Source organism: Perissodus microlepis, chromosome 3 (assembly GCF_051167445.1).
Source record: "Perissodus microlepis isolate ML-2025 ecotype Zambia chromosome 3, ASM5116744v1, whole genome shotgun sequence".
NCBI classification, from domain to species: domain Eukaryota; kingdom Metazoa; phylum Chordata; class Actinopteri; order Cichliformes; family Cichlidae; genus Perissodus; species Perissodus microlepis.
In genome coordinates this window covers 8,001,756-8,028,736 of record NC_140463.1, presented here as the reverse complement: position 1 = coordinate 8,028,736, position 26,981 = coordinate 8,001,756, and the positions used below count along the sequence as shown (strand labels likewise).

The 26,981-nt window shown below is 43.1% G+C and overlaps 3 protein-coding genes across 3 annotated transcripts; all 3 read left to right on the top strand.

Moving 5' to 3' along the window:
* On the top strand, nucleotides 1-2,133 carry LOC146389729 (P2Y purinoceptor 14-like). Its single transcript, XM_084917860.1, has 2 exons — nucleotides 1-312; nucleotides 480-2,133. Exons 1-2 carry the CDS (start codon nucleotides 80-82, stop codon nucleotides 1,135-1,137), a joined length of 891 nt encoding a protein of 296 aa, XP_084773986.1. The 5' UTR covers nucleotides 1-79; the 3' UTR covers nucleotides 1,138-2,133.
* A 4,456-nt stretch (nucleotides 2,134-6,589) lies between these two features.
* On the top strand, nucleotides 6,590-7,915 carry LOC146389728 (P2Y purinoceptor 14-like). Its single transcript, XM_084917847.1, has 3 exons — nucleotides 6,590-6,694; nucleotides 6,791-7,047; nucleotides 7,242-7,915. The coding sequence occupies exons 1-3, from the start codon at nucleotides 6,590-6,592 to the stop codon at nucleotides 7,882-7,884; spliced, it is 1,005 nt and encodes a 334-aa protein (XP_084773973.1). The 3' UTR covers nucleotides 7,885-7,915.
* Nucleotides 7,916-15,133: 7,218 nt separating this feature from the next.
* On the top strand, nucleotides 15,134-25,105 carry LOC146389727 (P2Y purinoceptor 14-like). The gene is made up of 5 exons (XM_084919589.1): nucleotides 15,134-15,238; nucleotides 15,343-15,602; nucleotides 15,782-15,962; nucleotides 20,447-20,457; nucleotides 24,679-25,105. The coding sequence occupies exons 1-5, from the start codon at nucleotides 15,134-15,136 to the stop codon at nucleotides 25,103-25,105; spliced, it is 984 nt and encodes a 327-aa protein (XP_084775715.1).
* The last annotated feature ends 1,876 nt before the right edge of the window (nucleotides 25,106-26,981 follow it).

Genomic DNA, 26,981 nt, shown 5'->3' with positions numbered 1-26,981 from the left:
CTGTGCATCTACCAAAGTCCTGCCTTCCCCATCCTTTCTGCACGACATTCAGGTGGGTTTACTCCTCAATGGCTTCATCATGAAGTTTTACTGTTGTCGAGTTCGGCAGCAGGCATCGAGCAGCTTGATGGTCTACCTGAAGAACCTGACAGCTGCTGACTTCCTGCTTTGCCTCTCTCTGCCACTGCGCATCTCCCACTATGCCAGCAGCTCTCCTATTGGCCAGGAGCTCTACTGCAGCTTTGGAGCTTCTGCCTTGTACCTCAACATGTACGCCAGCATCATATTCATGGGGTACATTGCTGCCAACAGGTACAGAACCATTAGTAATTTAAAGTGCAGTTCATAACCATGTTAAAACTGTGATTAATGGGTTAATTACACACATCGTCTCTTTTCAGATTATTAATGACTTCTGAAGATTTGGGAACACTGTGACTGATTAGTGAAGTTTTTCACCGCCTCTTTTCTCTACACAGGTATCTGAAGATCGTCCATCCTTCAGGAACTCACGTACTGCAGACAGTACGAACTGCCCAAATCATCTCCATGGTCACCTGGGTTTTTCTTCTGGCTGCATCAATTACATACACCATCCTGTTTTTCATCACCAAGAAACCACTGACCTCAAACTCCATCAGGTGTGATTATATGTTAGGCACATCGGTCAACCTGTTCTACAAAATTACCCATGTCAGCTGCACCATCATCTTCCTCGTGGTCTTCATATTCCTGGTCTTCTTCTACTACAGCACCTCCTGTAGGGTGTTGCAGGCACAGCAGAGGCAGCTGGCCTCCTCTGGCTCTGAGAAGCTGGTGAAGTCTCGCAGGAACATGTTGGTGCTGGTCAGCATCTTCTGTGTTTGTTTTGTCCCCTATCACCTCGTTCGACTTCCCTATGCTTTTCTGTGGAACAGCTGCTCTGTGGGCCGGATATTGTACTACCTGAAGGAAGTGGCCACCATGGTGTCAGTTTTCAACATCTGTCTGGACCCTCTTGTTTACTTTTACCTCTGTAAGACTTTTCGAGCTCAGGTGAACCTGAGAAAGGTCTTGAGGGGGAAGAACATCCAACAAGCAAACCAGGAGAGTGAGAGCAGAAAGGAGCAGGCTGACATTGTTACAGCAACAAGTTAAACCAATGAGCTTTAAGGAAAAGTTCAACATGTTATTAAATGCTAAGATGTACATTTGTTTTGAGAGTCAGATGAGTTCAGTGATGTCATGGATCCCAAGTCTTCATGAACTCATCACAAACACACTCCCATGCAGACAACATGCGTGTTCATGTTTCCACTGTCAGACTTTATCTTCTCAGTCTTTGAGGTTTTCTCGTCTTCTGCTGATGTCACAAAACCAAACATAATTTTTCTCATTCAAATCATCATCTCAGTCTGCTCAAAGGTTGTGGTTTCTCCTCTGAATCTTATCAGCAGTTTCAATCAGCAGCTTTTAATTTGTTTAAAAAGCTTAGCAGAAGTAGTCAAACACATGTCAGACACTGAAGGAACACTATACTCTCTACTCTTTATTACAGTTGTAATAAAGTCCTGTGACACAGTTTCACAGTAAAAGTCGATAAATGGTCCCCCTGTAGTTGTAACATTTTCTTTTTTATCCTGCAGTTGTGTAACAGGAACTAACAGCTTTGTGGGTGTCCAGTTTCCCCTGGGGCTGTAACGTTTATGATATTCATCGTTTTAAGCCAATTTGAACCATCTTGTGGTTTCAGCATGATTTGAATCAGCTCAGCTATCTGTCACCTCTCTGGTTCACACGAATATCCTTTATCACTACTGTGAGTGTTTTTGTCTTTCCCTTAAAGAGAAGAAAAACAGTCAAAATATGAACCGTATATCAGGGGTAGCAGTAGTTATTGTAGCTAACTGTGAAATATTGCCACGGTTTCAGCTGTAAATGGCCAATTATCATTCATGTTCTCCCTGAAAATGTCTTTATGTGCACTCTATCTTTGGGTTTGCACTGTACTCAGTGATGTGCTGTTAATAACACTCTGCCTATGTGTCACAGACTCCGAGCTCTGCTGAGGCGCTCGTCTTTGACACAAGTTACCACACCAATCACTTCCTGGGTGGTCTCTTTCACAATAAAAGCTTAATTTGTGCTTATGATAAATAAACTGGTACTTCTGGATTTTTTTTCTTTTCTAAGCAAACACTCAAATCACTTTTTATTACAAGCTTCATTCAGCCAATCACACATTCATACAACTGCTGTTTTTATAAACCCAAGCACCTCATCTAACATTCTGACACACTGACTTTGGCACAGGCAGGCAGAGCCCGAAGAGAAGACGTGTGCTAACCTTACTGTAAGACAGGCCTGTCAAACTCCAGTCCTCGAGTGTGAGCCTCCTGCTTGTTTTTGAGTTATCCCTTTCCTACCTGCTGCTGGTTACCTGGATCAGGTGTGCTCTGCCAATAAGAAGCTACAAGGGCAGGTTAATTGGAAAACAAGCAGGAGTTCAACACGTGTCCTGTAAGACCTCCACCCACAGCAGGCGCCACAGAGGCCAGGTGCAATACATTATTTTCAAAACTACATAAAAAGGAAAAAAATCACCACTGAGCACAAATACAAACGTTCTTTCAGATATTGTTTGCTGATCTATTTGCTCTCTTCAATGGGCGCTTCTTGTTAGGAGACCTGGGTCGCTGACCCAGAGTTTTGATTTTTCTTTACTATTGTACTTTGATTTTGCCATTATTTCTTGTTTCTAGTCTTTCAGTTTCTTTGTTAATGTTCTGTCTGTGTTGCTTAGTTGCTCTTTCTCCCCCGTCTGCTGTCTCCCCTCTTGTCAAGTCCACATCTCTGTGTTATGTTTCCTGAAAATCTGTGTCTTTTCTGGTATTTTCAGTTTAGTTATTTTATGTTTCATCAGTAAAGCTGTTTTGACTGCATTATTTTGCCTGTGTGAGTCTGCAATTTGGGTTCTCTTTATCACCACTCCTGCCTGCACACAGCCTTCTCATGAAACTTCTGGTTTTGTTTAATGCTTTCCTTTCTTTTTCTTCTTTGCTGTCAGTAAAGTTTAAAAGCTGCCACGTGTTTTTCTTAGTTTATTATATTTAAAATTGAAGTCTCTGATCTCATGATATACTATGTCTTATTAAAAATGAAGCTATATCATCCCAAGAAGCAGAAATGATCAGGGTTAAAGGGAGGCCTTCATTTGTCGGCCCCCCTTTGTCCCCTTAACTCTAACGGTCTGGGGATGTAGACAATATGGGCTGGAGGAGGCCAAAGCCCTGCTTTGGTTAATGGTTATCAAAAATGATGTCACTTAATAATACGACCTGTACCCTGAAAATGCAGTGTGCTTACCATGTAAGATCAAGAAACAAACTTTTTTTAAACAGAATTACCTGGTACTGACACTCTACTTTAAATTAGCCACACTGTGCTTAAAATTACTATACTGTAGTTACTTACAGTAACCTGCCCTCCTTTTGAATTTTTAATTACACTATAGTCACTACGGTTCACAACGTATCACCACACACACACAGGGCCTTGGTGGGCAGGTGTATTGGGAGGCTGGAGGGTTGGGCTGCAGCAGTGACCCCATTAACCCCTTCACAATTCAACTTTTTCTGCAACTTAGACTTTGAGGGTCTTGGGGGGTTATGGGTGGGGTGCTTATGTCACCCCCCCATTCCACAACACACCGACCCAACATAGCACCTTCAACACTAAACAATATATTTGTAGTGAGAATAGACTTTAAAAAAAAGAAGGGGGGTTATTAATAAGTTGTCTTATTACGTTGTCTTATTATTGTAAGGCACAGGCCATACAAAAATACAGACAGACCCAAGAACCACATGATCCCCCTATGAGCAAGAGCTTGGTGACAGTCAGAAGGAAAATCTCAATCTTAACAGGAAGAAACCTCTGGCAAAGCCAGGCTAAGGGAAGGGTAGCCATCGTACATGCCTGTGTGTTATGGACCAGATTGGCCACAGTAACAACATTTACACTGATGCTGTCTGTTTGGGAGTGTGGTCATGTTGAGTTCAGCCTCATATTGATCTCTGATCTCAGTAAAAACTTGTGTTGTTTATGAATCCTTGGGATTTAGGTGACTGGTCTCACTGGAATGAAACACCAAAGGAGGCCAGATGCCTCTGCTGTCCCAGCAAAACCCTGTAGGAGGTGCTGTAGTAGAAGAAAACCAGGGATATGAAGACCACGAAGAAGATGGTGATGCAACTTGTGTGGATGGTTTGATAAACAGAGGCTGTATCCCAATTCAGGGTCTGCAGCCTTAAAGTACGCAGCCTCAACGATCCTCAAGGGCCGCGTACTCAAAGACCGCTAAGGCCGGAAGTGCAAGGCTTGTGAAATGGGACGGTCTAGCCTCCGTTGCGCTGATACTGTTGTTTGTCAATAAAGTTAAAAAAAAAAAAAGCCTCCGTTGCGCTGCCCAGGTTGCCTAGCAACCATGATACTAACAGCTGGAAACGTGTCATACAGCTTTGTTTGACAGAAATGAAGGAGAAAATCTTTTGTTCATTTGTTTGTTTCTTTCTACATGAGCTTTGATCATTCTCTGTAAGATTAAGCTCAGCTAATGAACGGCGTATATTTTAAAGTAAAGGCTTTAAAACCAAGTTAGTATAAACGTCACTAATGTCACATAACTTTGCCGACATGTGGCCAACAGTACTGTTTAATGTTCTTCGTTATTAAACATTTGCACATAAATAAGTGACATAATATTCAGTACTTACTTTTCACAGTTTACTCTTCGGCCGCTCCGCTTCTGCCGTCTGCGGCAGAATTCTCCACACCGACTTCCGCGCTATGAATTGTGGGATATATGGGACCACGAAGTCTACACTGCCACAGCCTTAAAATTCAGGGAAATGAAGGACGCATTTCAGGGCCGCATTTCGAGCAGCCTTTGAATTGGGACAGCCTTCGGCGCGCCGCTATGATGTAATCGGCCTTGAAATGCGTACTTTAAGGCTGCAGACCCTGAATTGGGAGACAGCCAGAGTGACAAATGCACTTTAAATTCAACAGAACATAAAAGTGCAACAAAGGAATATCTTAAAACAAAAAGAAGCCAATAGGAGTGAAGTCACAGATAGATCAAAAATCTTCTGCTTTGTTTGTGCTTTTGATTTCAGCCTGTTAATTGTGCATCTTGTCAAAGAGCTATGGTGTGACTTGATATGAGATAATCTACAAAAAAAAAGGGCAGACACATGAAGTATGTAATAAACTCACACACTTTATATCATAACATCACTGTCTTTACTTATAGTAGTGACGAAAAACAGGAAATAAGTCAGAGTGCCGGTTATCAGTTTGGTTACTGTGTGTTTCCTGATCTACGGTGATACTTATTAACTGAGGGGACATAACGACGCAAGCAGCTTTTTCTGCTCACCAAAAACTGGAGAAACAGGTGAGTCCTGCCGGTTGCTCATCCTCAAACCTTCAGTATTTCTACTGATTTCATACTTAACTTAAAAGATGACTTTTAGTGGCTCCTGTCATGGGAAAGAAAAGCACTTCACACAACTGCCTCAGGACTGCAACTGGCTTCTGCCAAGATTCAGATCTCACCTCTCAAGCCTGAAACATTTAACGCCCGCTCTTTTTTGATCATTAAAATATGTATTTGGATATTTTTGTTTACACTTTCTGGCAAAATACAAATATTTTCCCAATATTGACCATAAGACATGATGATTCGAAACGTTGTGAAACTTTGTGCTTTATATACTAGTTGGTCAGATTGTATGGCATCTGTCAAAAAAAAAAAATGGTGTCATCTGCATACATCAGGATTTATCTCCATGCACATATACACTGTGTGTGTGTGTGTGTGTGTGTGTGTGGGGGGGGGTTATGGCCTAGGGTTTTGGAATGTATGAGGCAACATGTCTTCCTCCAGGCAAATCCAAGTGCCAGCCCTTGCAGGTGATTGGCTGGCTGAAACCCTGTGGAACACCGGAAGCAATGAGTGGACAATTGAGCTCACCTGTGTCTGTAAAAGACAGATGAGCTGTCATTTGGTGTGGCGTCTTTAGACTGAGAGCGCAGTCTGGGTCTGGGAGAGTGCGGTCTGAGAATGCCTGCTAGTTAAACTGTGTGTGTAAAGCCGAGCACTGTCCAGTCCCACTTGTTTGTTCCGGGGAGGTTAGCTGTGTAGAGTTTATTGTATTGAGTTATTTTTCCTCCCTTCCTCGAGCCTCGTTCAGCTATCTAGAGTGCCCTTGTGTCTTATTTCCTTTGTGTGGGTATTTAATGTTGCCCAGTGGCTTGTTGTGTGCAGCCCTGACAGTTTGCAGTTGTAAAATTGGTAATAAAATCCCCGTTTCTGTTAGATTCCTGTGTAAGGACTCGTTTATGTTACTCTCCCTCTGGCCCTTAGCAGAGGGGGTCATAACAGAAGTGAAAGCTTTCCAATGAGTTTTAATAAAGACATGATAATGAGGAAGTACAGCAATCATCCTTAAACACATTCATTAACTCTGAACTGAATGAAGGCAGCTCCTCTTAATGTGTAAAGTATCTCTGTGAATTATATTTATTTTTCAGCATGGCTGAAAGCATGGCTGACTCAAAAAATGTGACTTCATATGTCAATCAGACCTGTGATCCAGTTGTCCCATCACTCAACCCTTTCTTTATGCTGGTCTACAGTCTGCTGTTTCTGGTATGTTTCAAATCGTCAGATTGTGCCCTGTTAGAAACTGGTTCCTGGTTCATGTTTGAAAGTCCTCTTGTCTACATCCTCTCTGTGTCTCTACAGGTGGGTTTACTCCTCAATGGCTTCATCCTAAAGTTTTACATTTCTCAAACTCAGCAGCAGGCATCCAGCAGCTTGATGGTCTACCTGAAGAACCTGACAGCTGCTGACTTCCTGCTCTGCATCTCCTTGCCACTGTGGATAATCCACTATGCCAGCAACTCTGCCATTTTGCACATACTCCACTGCAGCTTTGGTACTTCATTGTACCTCAACATGTACACCAGCATCCTTTTCATGGGGTACATTGCTGTTAACAGGTAAGGAACCTTTACTGAGTTAAAATTGCAGTTCATGACAATGTTAAAACAAGAATTTTGGTTAATTACACTCTTAAACTCTGCATTTTTGGCAAGAACATGAATATTTAGTTTCACTTTAACAGTGACTTCTGCAGATTTGGCACCACTGACTTGTTTGGTAGAGTTGTATACTGCCTCTTTTATCTCTACAGGTATCTAAAGATCATCCATCCTTCAGGAACTCACATCCTGCAGACAGTACGAACTGCCCACATCGTCTCCACGGTCACCTGGGTTTTTCTCCTGGCTCCAACAATCACCTACAACATTGTGTTTTTCATTACTCACAAACCTCTGACCTCTGACCGCTGCTACTGTGGGCCCCTCTTCAGTACGTCATTCAGTGTCCTTCATAAAACATTCCAGATCAGCTGCACCATCATCTTCCTCTTAGTCTTCATATCCCTGGTCTTCTTCTACTACAGCATCTCCCGCAGGGTGTTGCAGGCACAGCAGAGGCAGCTGGCCTCCTCTGGCTCTGAGAAGCTGGTGAAGTCTCGCAGGAACATGTTGGTGCTGGTCAGCATCTTCTGTGTTTGTTTTGTCCCCTACCACATGGCTCGTCTTCCCTATGCTTTTCTGTGGGACACCTACCCTGTGGGCCGGCTATTGTACTACCTGAAGGAGGTGGCTGCCATGGTGTCAGTTTTCGACGTCTGCCTGGACCCTCTTGTTTACTTTTTCCTTTGTAAGACTTTTCGGGTCCACGTGAGAAAGGCATCCTGGAGAGTCAACAATCCAATCAAACAAACCAGGAGAGTGAGAGCAGCAACAAGCCAAACCAATGAGCTGTAAAGAAAAGAGCTCAGACATCAATATGAGGCTCAGCTCAACATTTCATGGGGTGATGACATCATGATCATTTTTTAATTTTCAATATATTTTCAAGAATACAAAACAAAATATTTTTCACTTTGTCATTATGTTTTTTTTTTTTTTTACATTAATTTTGAGATGAAAAGAAAATGAATCATTCTGGAATGAGGCTGTAACATGAAAACACGTGGAGCAAGTGAAGCGCTGTGAACACTCTCTCGATGCACGGCACCTCAACATCACCGCTTCACACATGGCTCATTTTTTATTTATTTATTTTTTTGCCTGTCCCGTTTGGCTCTTTTGCCATCAGAATTATTGTCTAAAGGCAAAGAAAGATGCCCAATGGATTTACTTTACCAAATTGACCATCCCAGCCTTGCCGTAATGGTCCATTTGACTCACCTTTTATTGTTTATTTTATTTTCACTTGCTGAATATGGGACAGACTTGACTGGGGGAAAGAAGGGGAGAAAGAAAGAGGGAAAGAGAAACAGCTGAGAAGAGGGACAAGGGCAAAAAACAAAAACCAACAGAATGGGCAGAAAAAAAAAAAATGCATCTATCGATCACCTGGATCACCTGTTGAGAAAGAAAAAAGAAAACAAGCAGAAGAGAACAAGAGTAATAGAATAAACAACATCACAATGATATATGGGAATATGACAGTAAATGTGGGTGTGAGCACCCGTGTGTACACCTGTGAGCATGGACGCGCTTGTTTTTTTAAAAGGTTCCTTCATGTAATGATCTGCTAGAGGGTGTGGGGAGCCACTGCCCCGTCCTCCAGGGCATGAAGCAGGTATGGAGGAGATCAAAACTCCAGACATCCAGAGGCCCCCAGAACACAAGAGACCAAGGAAGACCAACCGAGGGGCAGCCGCGCCACTGTCCCAGAAAGAGCTGAGGAGAGTCCCAGATGAGGGCTCACTCAGCAGCCGCGGAGCAGAAGCCAGGGGGGGTTGCAGTGACGTGCCCGTGAGCTCCGCCGGCAGCCAGCTGTGCCAGAGTGACTGAGCCCCAGGCCGAGAGGCAGGGGGCACCCCACCTCCGAAGTGGCCCGAGCGAGCCCCAGGCTCCAGGACCCGATAAGCGGCCGCCAAGGAGTGAGCCGGTGTGTACCTGGACGCCCATCCCCAGACACAAAGAACCACCAACGCACCAATGTCTGGGGAAGTGGTGGTGGGGGGAGATAGGCCTCCAAACCTTGGAGGGCCTGAGATGTCCCCAGAGAGGTGGCGTCTGATACCCAACCTGACATATAGACACAGACATACAGGCACACACAGATACAAACATCCATTCCCACCCTCATGCTCTCATATGCACTTACTCCACACTCAACCAACGTGGAGACAGACATAAAGAGACGCTGTACACACGATCACACTCCCCAAGCGTACTCTACGAACCAGGTCTAGGTACCCTTGCCCCTGGAGGGGGGAACTGCACCCAGACCCAGGTGGTGTTACCCTTTTCCCTGCGGTGGGGAGAGGCAGACCGCCCCGACTCCGCAGCAGCAGGGAGGCCCCACACTCCAGACCGCAGTCGGACGGCCAACTCCTCCTTCTAGCCCCCCCGCTCCAGCAGGCCGCAGAGAACGGGGGTGTGAGAAGACTCCAAACCTCCCTCCACCCGCTCATTGTAGTGTTGATGCATGTATGTTCTAAGGTGCATTTAAAACCCAGGAGGGCATGGAGCTACCTGCCAGAGAGCAGCAGGTAAGCGCATAGCCCCTCCTGCTAGCCATAGACATGGCTCATTTTTAACCTTCTTCTTTCCACCCCACGCTAACATGTAGCTTAAACAATCACATTTTTATATCTTGTTTACTTTCTTTCAGTTGTTTTTTTCCAAAACCTGGAGCTGATAAACGATCACCATGTTGTTCTTTTGTGCTTGTTTGAGAGTAAAATGAATGTTGTTCTTTGTCACCTGGATTGTGTTGTTAGTCTGTGTCACACAGACTGACTATATGTCAGCACTTGTAGCTACCTGCTGCCAGTGTTGGGTAAGTTACTTTAAAAAAAGTAATTAATTACTAATTACCAATTACTTAATCAACATTGTATTTAAAATACTTATCTAATTACTGTGTCTGAAAAGTAACTTAATTACTAAATAAGAAAATTTAACTAAATAGTTCTTAAAATCCCTATAAACCTTGAGTGGACAAATAATAGAAATTAAACTCTTTAAATAATAAATACATTTTTCTAAAGACAGAGACTCTACAGTACGCAGCGGTAGCATCTCTTCCACAGTGTAGCCTGCAATCATTTTTTAAGCTCACCTTCAGACGCTTTCTGTGCTGCTGAAGTAAAATCAGGTTTTGCCTGCTTAGCAGGAGTTGCCGCGGTGATGGATGATGAACAAGGATCACTCAGAAGTGTTCGTCTATGCTCTCGTGTCAGGCGCTTCAGTAGATTACTCGTGCTATTAACAGCAGCCGATAGTTTTTACATATTACTGTAATGTTCTTGTCTGCTTGTTTCAGAAAAGTGAAGAGACGGGAATATGTCCATTTCATAAAACAGCCACTCGCTTCAGCCGAGTGCGACATCTTCTGCTTTAGAGTACGACTGTGCAGCAAACTGGCGCGAAATGACGTGTAGCTGCACTACAGCGATGTTAAAGCGGCAGAGTTTACTTCTACGTTTAGAAGACAAATTATTGAAATTAAATAATGATATTCAGCGAGTTTAATTATTTTACAATGTAACGCAAGTACATTAACTGTAATTAAAATACCTAAAAATGAACAGTAATTAGTTACTCTAGTTTTTCAGTGGAAAAGTAATTTAATTACAGTAACTCACGCATTACACCCAACACTGCCTGCAGCAATAATAGAATGTTTGCAGATGTAAATGACTTATTATCAGTCACAATCTCTTTAGATACTGTAGAAAATAATCTAAAGGCTTTTTATTTTCTTGCTTTACTTATGTGACAAACCAAACTGTTTTAAAAATCAGGTCTCAGATTTATTCTGTATAGACCTCAGGCTCCACAGACATGCATACACTGGGAGGCACAGACAACCCTGATCAGTATGGCTGCTGTGCTTCTGTATATTTTATGGTTTTGTTTTGTTTCATGTTGTGCATGTATAACACAGCAGCTACTTCCTCATACTGTTTCCACTGAGCTGATGGCTGAGGCTACAGTCAGATTTCTCAACACAAAACTAATAATAGAGTGTGTATAGCTGTGGGAAAGTGTGTGTCTGTCCTGTACGTGGTGGTGAAATATGTGTTATTTTTGCTCTTCTGTTGATAGTTATAAATAAATATAGCTGCAGTGATATCATCTGTAAATCCTCTTTTCATCAACAGCTCGACATTAAACTTTATCGTAACACCTAGAAGAACAACTACACTGAGCCGTGTGTTAACGTTCAGAGTGAGCACAGGAAGCGGTTTGAAAATCTAAGACCTCAGAGTGTCATGAAGGAGGCTGGAGTTCTCAGACTTCTTGTGGTTTGAGGCTTTTTTCTGATTGGCTGCTGTTCAAGTGAAGTACTTTCAGATTTTAACTTTGGGCTCGGCACTTATAGAGTGCTTTTCTGAACACTCAAAGCACTTTTAACTACAAGCCTCATTTAGCCAGTCACACACAAATTCATACGTTTTTTAATCTAAGCATCTTATCTAACATTCAATCGGATCCACCTACATTACAATTGCTAGAAGGCCTGCTCTTCCTCCTGAGCCTGTATGTTTATAAGAGACAAATGTTGAATACTCCTCCTGAATCATATCTGTTATTAATCTCTGTCTCTCTTCCACAGCATGTCTTTATCCGGTCTTCCTTCTCTCACCCCAACCGGTCGCAGCAGATGGCCCCGCCCCTCCCTGAGCCTGGTTCTGCTGGAGGTTTCTTCCTGTTAAAAGGGAGATTTTCCTTCCCACTGTCGCCAAAGTGCTTGCTCATAGGGGGTCATATGATTGTTGGGTTTTTCTCTGTATCTATGAAGCACCTTGAGGTGACTTTTGTCGTGATTTGGCGCTATATAAATACAATTGAATTGAATTGACTTGAATTAAATTATCAAGCTTATAAGTAAACTTTTATTTTTGACTTTTAAATGTGTCCTTAACAGGAAGCATGTAATCATACTCTTAGCGCTCTGTTGGGTTGGGGTTTCATAGTTCCAATGAGCATAACCAATTTTGGAGGTGTGCTGCCACCTGCTGGCTGCTCCCAGTTGCTGCTCAGGCTGTCCATCTCTGAGAGGACACTGGAGCCATAGCACTTAAATGAAGCTGTGTAATATTAAAGATGAATGTTTATTAAAAGTACCACCAGATCTTAATTATGACTTCAGTGCTGTTCACAGTCAGAAAGCGACTTTGTTTGGTAAATTGGCTAACTCAGAGACTGAATATTTGGGCTTAATCTACATAATTTATAGTGACTCAGTCTCCAGTTTACACCTGACATTATCTCCAGTACTTGTAGTGTTTCTGAACCAGCAAATTCAGGTTATACTCCCTGTGTTCTGTCTGACCCAGTCAATGTGGATGTTCAAGAAGCTGCGCAGTGTTTGAGAGCTGGCTAATGCTACACTTCCTGTGACTGAGCATGAGTTGTCTCACCCTGCATTATCTCAGTTGGTGTCCACAGTAAATGTTTGCAAGCCTGGTAAAACCCCTGAGTCAACTGTGTTTGAACCTGCTAATTTAAGGATGAGACTCAGTCATGGGGACTCTCTAATCCATAAACCAAATATCCATGAAGCTAATCTTCCTATGTTTCGCACTCCACAGAGGCAAAGCCTGCAACTGTATAAGTGTTTTTTTTTCTAAAGCCACCCCTGTACCATCTCCTCTGCCTGTTCCTGCTCTGAGGGTGGCTATGGTCCTGCACATCCTGTGCCTGCCAAGCACTCTGAGCCGCTGGCCCCACGTTGCTGCTGCTGGCCCCGTTTTGGTGCATCTCAGACACCTTTATCCGAAAATCACTCGGTGTAGTCAATCAGTAATTAAACTCAGATAACCCCTGAAGACTACTGCATTGCCACTGCAAGGTGAGAAGTAAATTGGTTGACTGCTTGTCCAGTGAGAGCAGCAAACTCCAGGAAAGACCAATGAATCAATGAGCACAGGAGACAAGTTCAATTATAGCAGAGAGAGGAACCACCAGTAATCAACCTGCAATGTAGTACCTAACACCAGTGCAACAGAACGAGGAAGAGATAATATACAGGGTGACACTGTGAGCTGATCGGCTACAGTAGCAAAATAGCAACAGTAACACTGATGCTGTCTATGTGGGAGTGTGTATGTATTGATTTAACTCTCATATAGATCTTCATGAAGACTGACATCTATGACTCTGACTTTAAATCTCACCCAAAAGCCAGAGGGGCCTCTGCCACTGCTGTGCCAGCAACATCCTGCAAAATGTGTGTTTTAGTAAAAAAAGACAGATATAAGGATCAAGATGAAGATGGGGCTGGTGTGGATGGTTTAGATGGCTGACTGATGCAGTTAAAATAGAAGATAATATCAAACTGTTATGGTCCGGAGTCTAGTGACTCTGTGGTTATGTTTGTGTTTATTAATATTCACAATTTTAACTTGTTTCCTGGTTATTTGTTAATTATTTCCAGTGTTTAGGTGTTCTCTCTGCATCCTGTGTTTCTTGTGTTGTGTCTAGTGTCCCTGGTTTGATGTTTGTGCTTATTCTGCTTTTACTGTGTCTCTCTCCCATTTCCTCATTTTCCCTTAGTGTGTCTTTATTATGTGTGTTTACCTCTGTTCTTCGTCTGATCATCTGTGTTTCCTTCATGTTTCATGTCTCAGGCTCCATGTTCTTGCTTCAGGTTTTAGTTATGGTTTCTTCGTTCTATATGTTCTTTAGTTTAGCTTTTCCTTCGTGTTGTCAGTTCCCCGTTTACTTTGTAGTGTTGTGTCAAGCCAATAATAAACGCTCGCTTTTTTTAACATACACCTTCACACCATTTTGTGTGTGCTTGGGTCCTCATTCTCATCATGAGGTCATCTGAGAAAAATAGAGCAAACACATGACACAGATAATATTTAGACAACCTGTTTATAACAACTGATCAGAAAATTGCATGCCTGTATTACAAAAATGTTTAGCAGGGAAGACAAGCAGGAAATAAGTCAGAGTGCCTGTTAGTGGTGTGATCACTGTGTGTTTCCTGATGTGCAGCAATACTGTTAAACCAGATGGGCATAACTACTCAAGCAGCTTTTCTTGCTCACTGAAAACTGCAGAAACACAGGTGAGTCTTGCTGGTTGATCATCCTTAAATTGTTTGTACTTCTACATATTTCATGCTTAGCTTAAAAGATCACTTTTAGCGACTACTGACACCGGGAATAGAAATACTCTACACAGCTGCATCAGCATTACAAGTGGCCAGTGTTCAACATTAAAATCTAACATCTAATAATCTAATATTTGGTATTTCGTGATATATTTCGTGAGGAAATCACAGAGGAGAAACAGCTACTGGTTTCACTTTCCTCTTGTTGGCATGCTTTCTGCTGATCAAAAATATTTGGATACAACTTTTGTTTACACTTCTGGGTGAAACACAAATGAAATGCCAGTATGAAACTTTGTCCAACATATGTGACTACTTAACACCTCCTTGCTCCGATTCCGTATGTGAAAGTATCATCTATATACACACGCTTTATATATCATCACACAGACTGTGCAGCAATCCCATGTTACAAGTTCTTGATAAGAAGAACATGTTGTACACCTGGACATATGCAGACAGGATTATAACCAGTTATATGTTGTTATACATGATACCTTGTAGTGCTCAGAGTAAAGAATTGTCTTGGTCCATGTTGAAATGATTGTTACGATTAGACTCGTGAGAGGAAGTGATTCATTTTTGCTTCCATAAATATAAACTGTACATGAAAGATGACATCACTAATGATTTCTATACTTGCATGTTAAGCTCTCAACTCTGCATTTAATGCTGCAAGACTGTAGGGTGCATCATATAGAAAGCAACCTGAGACAACTGTTGTGAACTGAATTTAGTCAAACTGTCAGCAAAGTCCTCCAGAAAGCTCCATGTATTAAAATTACTGTCTCAAAGAGAGATGCAGTAGAGCTCAAAACAATATTTAAAATGAGTTTGACTTTGTTTTGTTTAACAATAAAATTAGACTATGATGGTAAAGCCATTCAAAGAGAGAATAAAGTGGATTTGTTTTTCAGCTCAAGAAGCATGGCTGACTCAAAAAACATGACTTCATCTTTCAACCAGACCTGTGATCCAGTTGTCCCATCACTCAACCCTTTCTTTGTACTGGTCTACAGTCTGGTGTTTCTGGTAAGTTTCTAATCTTCAGTGCTGTGCTAGAAATTGCTTTAAGGTTCTCAAAGTACTGTATGTACCGAAGTTATGTTCTCCCCATCCTCTCTCTGTCTCTTCAGGTAGGTTTACTCCTCAATGGCTTCATCCTAAAGTTTTACATTGGTCAAGCTCAGCAGCAGGCATCCAGCAGCTTGATGGTCTACCTGAAGAACCTGACAGCTGCTGACTTCCTGCTCTGTCTCTCTCTGCCACTGCGCATCGCCCACTGTGGTAGCAAGTCACTCATCATTCGAAGGCTCTACTGCAGCTTTGGAGCTTCTACTGTCTATGTCAACATTTATGCCAGCATCATATTCATGTGTTATATCGCTGCCAACAGGTAAAGGACCTTTACTGATTTCCCACTACAGTTCATGACAGTGTTAATGACTAAAAACCCTGCATTCCTGATCAAGGTGTAGACATCTCATTTTAACTTGATAATGACCTTTGCAAATTTGGTACCACTGTGACTGCTTCGTGAAGTTATCTACTGTCTCCTCTGTCTTCTCTCTTCAGGTATCTGAAGATCGTCCATCCTTCAGGAACTCATGTCCTGCAGTCACTGCGAACTGCGCACATCATCTCCATGGTCACCTGGGTTTGTCTCCTGGCTCCATCAATTACATACGCCATCGTCTTTTTCATCACCCAGAAACCTCTGACATTTACCCCCAGCCACTGTGGGGCCCTCTTTAGTGTATCTGTTACAGGCCTTCGATGGGGTCTGTTTTTAAACTGTTTTTTTTTAACAGAAAAGCAGAGACAGGAGACATCAGTTGTGTTCGGTCTGCAGGCTCTTCCTCGTCTGGTTTATTAACAGAATTTAACAACGTCCTTTTCTTTTCATTTAGACATACACATTTCTCTTTTAACAACACAAACATTCAATTAGGTCCATAGCTCAAACCCTTTTGGTTACCTTGCACTCTCGCAAGAATAAACTTACAAAATAATCATTGTATATGAGTGTCCTTTACAATAAATCTGTAACCAATTCTACTGCATTTCAGCATCAAAAACATTTCTGTGCAGCACCATTAACACTGCAATTAACCTGCTTATGTCGCCGTTATACTTTCTTTATACTTTAACAGATTCAACAATATATTACATTTTTAACCAATAAACAAAAATATTCTACCATTGCTCACAAACAGTTTACAATCATCCACAAACAGTATACATCAGACTATTTACATTTCACACATAAGAACTGGGTAGGTCCTAATCAACTGTAACTTCCAATAATGTCAGGATAAAAGAAGCGTCTTAAGAGCTGCGTTTGTCACAAAATAAAACAGGCAATAAGACCAGCTGCCTATTTAGACTACGAGTGAAATGGCGGCTGCCATTACAAATGGCGGTATAGTTCGCTTTCTCTCAATCGGTGAAAACACACTCTCTCACAACATTCGCGGTCTTTACACTAAGACAGAAAAAGGTTTCTTGCCTTTATATGTACATTGCAATGAGCAAACTTGAACTACTAACCTGTTTTTTTTTAACAGAAAAGCAGAGACAGGAGACATCAGTTGTGTTCGGTCTGCAGGCTCTTCCTGCAGAAGAAGCGTTGCAACGGCCTATCGCACTCACCACTATCTCCCCCTTGTGGCAATGCCACGCAATTACATTGTCCATAACTCTAAATGAAAAGTGCAATACCACCATAAAATCAGGTCTTTTACATCAAAAACAATTCACAAAAAAATTACAATTGTGACCATACACTTGTGGGCGTCACACACTCCCCAACAAAAAGAAAATGGCTCCTGACATTTAACCTCTTACCCTTTAAAACTCATTATACTCATTATTCAAACAGCTCAAATCACATCCCCTTCCCACATACCCACATTCCTTGTGTACTAACATGTATAGATTGGACAGTTATAATATAGAGGGAAGGTGCCTGGGTGTGCACAGTGAGATGTTGGAATGCGATATGGCACTAGGGGGAAGTAAGGTAACAGGGGATATGGTGGCATGGTGTAGTGTGTTATGTTTGGTGACTCGTGCACTTCAGCACAACTGACTGATGGATGCACCCGGAGAGAGGGCTGGCCAAGGGTGTCATATGTGAAATGTGTAACAGGCCGTCGTTCTCTAGTAGACCTTCTTAGAACTGATTCATTAGTTGGAGGGGTCCCGTTAGGTGTATACTTTGCCCTTTCTGAAAGCGGCAGTCCAACTTCTCCTTCGTCGACTGTGAAAGGCACTTCAGTGACTCCTGATTCCCGTACCCTCTCATGTTCCTCCTCTCCCATGTCGTTGTCAAGTTCAGTGCTTTGGTGTCCACCATCTTGTCCCGTTCCTGTTTCCCTCAATTCATCTGTTGCTTCTGGTTCCCCCAATACTGTTGCTTCTGTTGGCTGAGGTGCGCCACAGTTAACCACTCTGCTGAACTCACCTGTTCCCCTTGAGGGTCCAACAGTATGGTTCCAGGTATGTAGAGCATCCTCTTTGTTCCCACTCCTCAAATCATACCTCAACTCATAATACATTGAACTCTCATCGTCATCAGAGCTTGTGTCAGAGTGGGGTTGAAACTCTGTCTCTCTTTGAGCTGGTTTTGGTTTCTTTTTCTTGACGGCAGATGGCCCGTCCCCCTTATTTACAGCAGGCAAGTCCACAGGAAGCTCATTGACAAGATGCAATAGATTGCGATGCAGAACACGCACTTTCTTCCCCTTTGCCTCTGAGGTCACTCTGTACACTGGGCTGTCATTGATCTGTTCCTTCACCACATAAATGGTGTTCTCCCAGTAGGACCTTAACTTGCCAGGACCACCCCTCTCAGTCAGGTTCCGCACTAGTACTCTGTCTCCAGGTTGGAGTACCACTCCTTTCAAGTGCCGGTCATAGTGTTTCTTCCCACGATCACTTGACTTTTGGCTGTTTCCAGACGCAATCCTGTAAGCTTCAGTCATTCGTTCTTTCCATTTCTCAGCATAACCTCTTGCAGTTTGTGGCTCTCCATCAGTAACCAACTTGAACAGAAGGTCTACTAGCATTCGTGGATGTCGACCAAAAAGCAGAAAGAATGGTGAGTAGCCCGTTGCTTCATGGCGCGTGCAATTGTACGCATGAACCATCTGTGGGAGATACTCTCTCCATCTTTCTTTTTTTTCTTCACCCAGGGTCCTCAGCATCTGCAAGATGGTACGATTAAAGCGTTCAGCTGGGTTGCCCTGAGGGTGGTACGGAGTTGTTCGAGAGTGCCCCACATTGCTCAACTGTTGCAGAGTCCGGAAGAGCTCGTTCTCGAACTCCCGTCCCTGATCATGGTGCAGCCTTAAAGGGTAGCCAAATCTGGGGATATAATCACTGAAAATCCTTTCAGCTGCAGTTTTGCCACTCTTGTTGCGGGTTGGATAGGCCTGGGCATACCTAGTGAAGTGGTCTACCACAACTAGGATATACTGATATCCGCCCCTGCTTGGCTCTAAGTGGAGGTAATCGACTGAAACCAATTCCATTGGTGAGCTTGTGGTAATGCTGGACATGGGAGCTCGGACATGTGTCACCGGTTTCTTCTGTTTGATGCACGGGCACTGCCGGGTGACATAGGCTTCGATGTCTCGCCTCATGTATGGCCAGTAGAACCGTTGCCTCGCCAGGCTGAGAACTCTTTCTACCCCGACATGTCCCATGTCATCATGCAGATGTTTCAGGACCAGGGATTTGAAGCTAGCTGGTAAGACTAGTTGGCGCTTTTCTGCAGTCTTACGATACAGAACTCCGTCTTCTAAGCTCAGCTTTGTCCACTCATGCATCATTTTCCTTGCAGGACCTCTCACATTCCGTCTCATGTCATCTGTCAGCTTTTGATCTGAGTCGTTCATTTTCATGATCTCACCTATCGCAGGGTCTGCTCTTTGAGCCCTTTGTAGTTCATCCAAATTGATGGGCGTGACCATTTCTTGGATTACTGGTTCAAGCTTGTCACCTTGTGCTAGAGCCAGAGCAGCGATCCATGCAACATCTCCATGCTTGCCTGCTCCACATCCCTCCCAAGTAGCGGCAACAGCTTCTTTGGAGAGCTCTTTTGTACATTCAGTGACGTATCTGTCAATGTCAAGGGGACTCCTCGACAGGGTGTCTGCATCAACATTTACTTTGCCAGGTCTGTACCTTATATCAAACCTGAAATCTGATAGCTCTCCCACCCATCTGAACCCAACCGCATTCAACTTGGCAGTACTCATGACATAAGTTAAGGGATTGTTGTCTGTGTAGATAGTAAAATACGGGGCATAGAACAAGTAATCCCTGAACTTCTCGCAGACAGCCCACTTGAGGGCGAGAAACTCAAGCTTGCCCGAGTGGAGTCTGTAATTCTTTTCAGCCGGTGTCAGTGTTCGGGAGCCGTATCCAATCACTCTTAGCCTCCCATTCTGATGTTGGTAGAGAACGGCCCCAAGTCCTTTATCAGATGTGTCTGTATGAAGGACGAAGGGAAGTTCAAAATCCGGGTAGGCAAGTACAGGGGGGTTTACCAACATATCAATCAACTTACACAGGGCACCCTGGTGCTTCTCGGCCCACTCAACTGGTGTTTTGGATGGTAACTGTGCACCTTTCCCCTTCTGTCCTGTAACCTTCCCCAGAAGATGCTCCTCTTTGGTTTTCTTGGGTTGCAAAAGCTCATAGATGGGTTTTGCTATTCTCGAGAAATCCTGGATATATGAGCGATAGTAACTCAGGAACCCAGCGATCCTCCTCACATCTCCCACTGTGGCAGGTGTCTCCTTTTTCAGGGCGTACACTGCCTCGAGATCTTTTGGATCAATGCGTACTCCTTCAGCTGACACTAAGCGCCCAACATACCTCACTTCTCTTTTAAATAGGTCACATTTTGTCGGCCGGAGTTTGACTCCGTAGTTCTGTAGGGCTCTCAAGACTTTCCTCAGCCCTTCCACATGTTCCTCAAAAGTCTTGGCGTAGCACAAGATGTCATCCAAGTATGGGATGCAGCACTCATCCCGAAGGGGAGCCAGCATTTCTTCCATACTGCGTTGGAATGCAGCAGGCACATTGGTAAGGCCGAAGGGAATTCGCACCCATTCATAAAGGCCCCAGGGGGTGATGAATGCAGTCAGATGGCGGGATCCTTCTGCTATAAAGCCCTGGTGATAGGCTTTTCCCTGGTCCAAAATGGAGAACCAGTTGTAACCTCCCAAGGTGTCAATGAGGTCCTGGATTCTTGGTAATGGGTGGCGATCAGGTACTGTGCGATGGTTCAGGAGACGATAGTCTATACAGAGCCTTAGGGAGCCATCCTTTTTCCGCACACAAACTATTGGCGCAGAGTAAGGAGATCTAGACTTTACAATCCATCCTCTTGCTAGGAGGTCCTCAATATACTCTTTAACCTCCTTATAGAGGGGTTTTGGAATTGAGGTATACGATTTCTGAATTGGGGTTGTGTCTTTGAGTGTTATTGTCATTTCCAAGCTGGGAATGCACCCCATGTCATTCTCATCATGTGCAAAAGCCCCTGACTCTTCCCATAACATTTTCTTGGCAACAGTTTGTTGGTCTTCAGTCAGGTGGCTAACATCAACAGGTGGATCCCATTCCTGTGTTGCTTGATCTTCACCGCACTGCTGGGGTATTTGACATACATCAGAGTCGACATCTTGAGTCACTTTGGGCTCACCGAGGTTTGGTAAGTCAGTTTGTACGACTCCTGCTATTGGTTCAATAGTTCCAAGGGCTGCTCTGCCGGTGAGGGTCACATCGTGCTTAGTGTGGTTGCCAATAGGTACTTTGACATATGGGACTCTGGCATCACAAACTGTGAGGAGGCTGTTGCCAACATCAAGCTGTTGCAGTTGTGGGTTGTTCTCAGTTGGCTCAAAGAGCACGAGGGGGTTGGACCTGTCAACTGTAGAGGAGACTTTACACTTAACATACTTAACTTGACCAGCTGGGATTACTACATCATACAGGCCCACTTTTAGGACACTCTGGCTGACCACGTTATCACTGGTAAGCTTGGTCTGGATGAAGTTGACCAGTGCCGTCGCTGTGTCATCCTGGAGGTTCATTGCGCTGCGCAGGAGGCTCACAATGGTGGGTATGAGGTTTGTACTAGCATTTGGCCCCAGTATCAGCTGTTCAATTACATTGAAACCAATCAGGGGGCAGTCCATGGGCACACTGCTTACTAAAAAGGGGACTTGTACAGTCAAGTTTGGGTCACTATTCTCTGGGAGACTCACCATCACGCCCACCCAGCCGTCGTAGGGTAATGGCTGGCCATTAACACCAAGCACACTAAGAGCCTTATCTCCAATAAGTTCTGTCAGTGGCCGGAGTTTGTGGTCAGAGAGGTAGGTTTTTGCCCACTGGCGATCAATGAGACTCACTTGTGCACCTGTGTCCAATAAACAGTCCACTGCAAAGCTATGAATGTAACACTTGATTTTACATTTTTTTCCAACAAGCTGTGCCACTCTCTCACTTGCCCCTGTGTCTGCGTTTTTCATTGGAAGGGTCGCCCAACTACTTCTGACATGAGCAAACTCTTCTGAGCACATACCTGGTGATTTTGGGTCTGGCTGTCCACTGGTTCTGGGAGTGTGTATATCAGCAGAAGGCCAACTAGAGCTTCTGTGTTGGCTTCGTTTGAGACATCCCACTGCCCTGTGACCTGTCTCCCCACAGATAAAACAATGAGTGCATGAAGTGGCCCCGCTTTCAATACACTTGGGACAGCCGTACTGTTTTGCAGTTTGTCTGGGCTTCTGCTTTGGGTGTGCACACTGACAAGTGGGTTCACGAGCCTGACTGGCTGTGAGAGACTCCACCACTTTGGTCAGGGTTTCCACCTTTGCAGCCAGCTCTTCTATGACTTTATTCTTACTCTTAAATTTACAGTCAGTCATTTCAGTGTCTTTAGCAGGTTCAAGTTGAGCAGTATGAGCATGTGTTACCTTTTGTCGAGTGGAATATCCCAGTCTTCGCTGTCGCTCACTCTCTTCACTTGACACTTTGTTCACTTGCCTTATCAAGGCTTCATCTGACACACTGTAGTCTGATAGTAGTGGCTTGAGTTCATTACGAATGTCACTATATTTTGGTAGAAGACCTTGATGAATGGTGCGTAGAAACACATTTTGGATCGTACGTGTCTCATACGCAACGTCCATGTTATCCTGCCTGGATGCAAACATGACTTTCTGCTTCAGTCCAATCATCCTGTAGAGGAACTGTTGTGGAGTTTCATGGTCATGTTGCTTAGTGCTCAACAATTCCTGAAATAACTCACTCCCACTCTTCTCACTCAGGTGTGAACGTAGTAAGCTTTTGAGTTCAATGAGGGTCAAGTCATCTTTACTGATCAACATGTCCTTAAACTGTCCAGGCTTGATAATACGGAGCACACCTTGAATGATCTCTCCCTCTTTGTGCTTCACCTTGAGCCCCTCCTCAATCTGCTTACACAGTCCATGGTAGCTAATGTCAGATGCAATGTCCCCAACCTGACCCCCATGTACTTTAAACTCTCTGCGTTGCAAAAATGGCAGGTATCTTAGGGAAACCATATGATCAGGCTTAGATTGTCGCATGTCTGTGGTGGAGCGGCTGTTTGTCACGCTCTCAGCTCGAGGCTGGAGTGACTGTGTAATAGTGGGGGTGGGTGTGTCTTGTGTTGCGGATGTCACTTGTAAATCTGCTAACTTTTTACCAAGTGCCTCGTAGTTAGCCTTTAGCATTTCATACTCTGTTATTTGTGGATTAACAGACTCAAGAGGCAATATAGCTGAGGTAAGTACATCACTCTGTTCAGGGTGCTTAAGTGTTGTGAGAGTAACAACATTTTCCTCTGAGACTACAGGGTGAGATACTTCAGCGGTACGACTATCAATGAGATGAATAATAGCATCTTTCAACAACAGTAGGTGTGAAAACCCCTGATCCTCTAAGTCAAGCAATGTCTTACAGCGCAGATAAGCACAAACATAATCAAAACAACTTTCCTCATCACCACGTCTTACACTTGCGGGGTCCACATCAGGTACTGGTGTGATGTTTGTAGCAATCTGGAAGAGTTCCTCTGCTGTCAGTGCATAAAGACTCTTTCTGATCTGCCAAGCCAGTTCTTTTCTTTCACTGTCCTCCATTGTGTGTTCTTTGGCTTGCAACTCCTCACAGTGCAGTCAGCTCAAACACGCAGCCCGTCACCTCTCCAGCAGGGGTTCCCCTCCTCGACACAGGTCCCGCTGCTGCCTCAGTTGCACGTCTGCTGTTCCAACACGCCTGCCCTGTGATGGCTGTCTCTGGTTCGTTGATTAAAGGATCAGCAGTTGCCCTCGTAGCATGCTGATCCCCGTACGGGCCACCAAAATTATGTTACAGGCCTTCGATGGGGTCTGTTTTTAAACTGTTTTTTTTTTTTAACAGAAAAGCAGAGACAGGAGACATCAGTTGTGTTCGGTCTGCAGGCTCTTCCTCGTCTGGTTTATTAACAGAATTTAACAACGTCCTTTTCTTTTCATTTAGACATACACATTTCTCTTTTAACAACACAAACATTCAATTAGGTCCATAGCTCAAACCCTTTTGGTTACCTTGCACTCTCGCAAGAATAAACTTACAACATAATCATTGTATATGAGTGTCCTTTACAATAAATCTGTAACCAATTCTACTGCATTTCAGCATCAAAAACATTTCTGTGCAGCACCATTAACACTGCAATTAACCTGCTTATGTCGCCGTTATACTTTCTTTATACTTTAACAGATTCAACAATATATTACATTTTTAACCAATAAACAAAAATATTCTACCATTGCTCACAAACAGTTTACAATCATCCACAAACAGTATACATCAGACTATTTACATTTCACACATAAGAACTGGGTAGGTCCTAATCAACTGTAACTTCCAATAATGTCAGGATAAAAGAAGCGTCTTAAGAGCTGCGTTTGTAACAAAATAAAACAGGTAATAAGACCAGCTGCCTATTTAGACTACGAGTGAAATGGCGGCTGCCATTACAAATGGCGGTATAGTTAGCTTTCTCTCAATCGGTGAAAACACACTCTCTCACAACATTCGCGGTCTTTACACTAAGACAGAAAAAGGTTTCTTGCCTTTATATGTACATTGCAGTGAGCAAACTTGAACTACTAACCTGTTTTTTTTTAACAGAAAAGCAGAGACAGGAGACATCAGTTGTGTTTGGTCTGCAGGCTCTTCCTCTGAGGCAGAGAAGCGTTGCAACGGCCTATCGCACTCACCACTATCTCCCCCTTGTGGCAATGCCACGCAATTACATTGTCCATAACTCTAAATGAAAAGTGCAATACCACCATAAAATCAGGTCTTTTACATCAAAAACAATTCACAAAAAAATTACAATTGTGACCATACACTTGTGGGCGTCACATATCAATCAGCCTGTTCTTCAAAATCCTCCACACCCTCTGCACGATCATCTTCCTGTTGGTCTTCATATCCCTGGTCTTCTTTTACTACAGCACCTCCCGCAGGGTGTTGCAGGCACAGCAGAGGCAGCTGGCCTCCTCCAATGCTGAGAAGCTGGTGAAGTCTCGCAGGAACATGTTGGTGCTGGTCAGCATCTTCTGTGTTTGTTTTGTCCCCTTTCACCTGGTTCGACTTCCCTTTGCTTTTCTGTGGAACAGCTGCTCTGTTGGTTCAGTGTTGTACTACCTGAAGGAGGCAGCCATCATGGTGTCAGTTTTCAACATCTGTCTGGACCCTGTTGTTTACTTTTTCCTTTGTAAGACTTTTCGAGCTCAGGTGAGAAGGATGTCCAGGAGAGTCGATGATCCAAACGAACAAGCAAACAGACCAGAAGAGTGAGAGCAGCAACAGCAACAAGGCAAACCTTGTAAAGAAAAGAGCTCAGCATTTCATGGCGTGTAAGATTTTTCGGGATCAGGTGAGCCAGAGAATAGTATCAGTGGGGACCAACATCCAACAAGCAAACAATAATAGCAAGAGAAGGAAGGAGGAAGTGGACACTGTTACAGCAATAAGTTAAATCAATGAGCTTTAAGGAAAAGTTTGACATTTTATTAAATGTTAAGATTTACATTTGTTTTGAGAGTCAGATGAGTTCAGTGAAACCAGTGTCAGAGATTCCAGGTCCTCATGAACCACAGGAGTTTGTACTGAGCTCAGAGATCAATACAAGGCTGATCTCAGCACAAAACCACTCCTACACAAACAACATCAGTGTTCATGTTGTCTGTGTCAGCATTTATCTATTCAGCCTTTAGGGTGTTCACATATCCTGCTGAAAATCAAAAATATTTTTTCTCATTCAAATTACGTCAATTAAATCTGATCAAATGCACTTTACATCATCATTACTATGTAATAATGCAAAGATGCAGCACAGTTTCATCAGGTCGGAGAAAAGGAACTATTTAATCTGATGGTCTCAAAATCAGAGCAAAAAAACGAAAAACATAACAAAAGACCCTGACAGAGGTTAAAAACAGAAGCTGTTTTAGAGCATAAAAACAGGTTTAAATAATCCAATCATTTTACATTTTAGACTCAGTTTTTACAGAAATCATCATAAAATTAAAGCAGATTCATTTTAAATATTACAATTTTTACTTTAATTTTTAATTCTTGTTTCTGTGTGTCATAAATACAATTTTGCAACCACCCAGACTTTTCAGGCATGATTTAATTCTGTTTACACCTCTGGATCCACAGTCAGCCCTGAACAATATGGCCGCTGCACTCACACATTATTCTAACAGCAGCAGTCACCACTGTGACTACACTGAAGAGGACATAAGCTGTGGCCTCTACATGTCAGCCTCCACCTAACCAGATTCACAGTTCAAACTAATAGTCTTGAGTGAGCTCATGATCTAACCAGTCCTCACGGGACAGTTAATATCTGTACAAAACTCTTTAACTTCACTTTATTAGTTAAATAGACAGGACAACAGTAATGCATTAGAGCGTCTATTTATATGTTTGTATAATGTGCACGTATAACCACAGTAGCTACTTCCTGCTCCTGCTATAGCAAGATTTCTCATCACAGAGCTAATAATAAAGTGTATCTAGTGTTACAAAGTGTGTGTCTGTTTGGTACCTTGTGTTTTAATATTTGTTGTTATTTATGAACAGGAAGATGATCATAGAGCTGCAGGAACCTGGTGACACTTACTAACATTTAGTTTAGTTTTTTTTTTTTTTTTTTTAAATGCTTCTTGGGACATCTGTGCTGTATTATCTCAACCAGTTTTCTTCACACAAATAAACAAAGAAAAACAACAAAACAACAAAATTATACCTCATCTGAAAAATATCAGCTAAAATGAATACAGTGGCTGAAGCAGCCCAACACAGAAATGACCAGAAATCACACTGCATGTATCTAATAACCTGAGCTAGTGTACTTCAGTGTTGACATGTACCGGCGTTACTTATTTAAATACAAAATATGAGTAACTGTATTCCATTACAGTTACCGTTTAGGCTATGCCCTCTCTATCTTTGATAATTCCACGCCGGTGGAAACCCAAACAAAACAGGTATTAAGAGGCTCTAATGCCTGTGTCTCAATCTCACGGCCCATGTCAACCGTTACTTGAGGCCCACATAATGATGTGAAAAATTATTTTAAAAAATGATTTAATATGAAGGCAATAGGCAGAGTGTTACAGGCATAGCCCTAAAGAATGTAGCCTCATGGGCAGTGTAGTCCGTG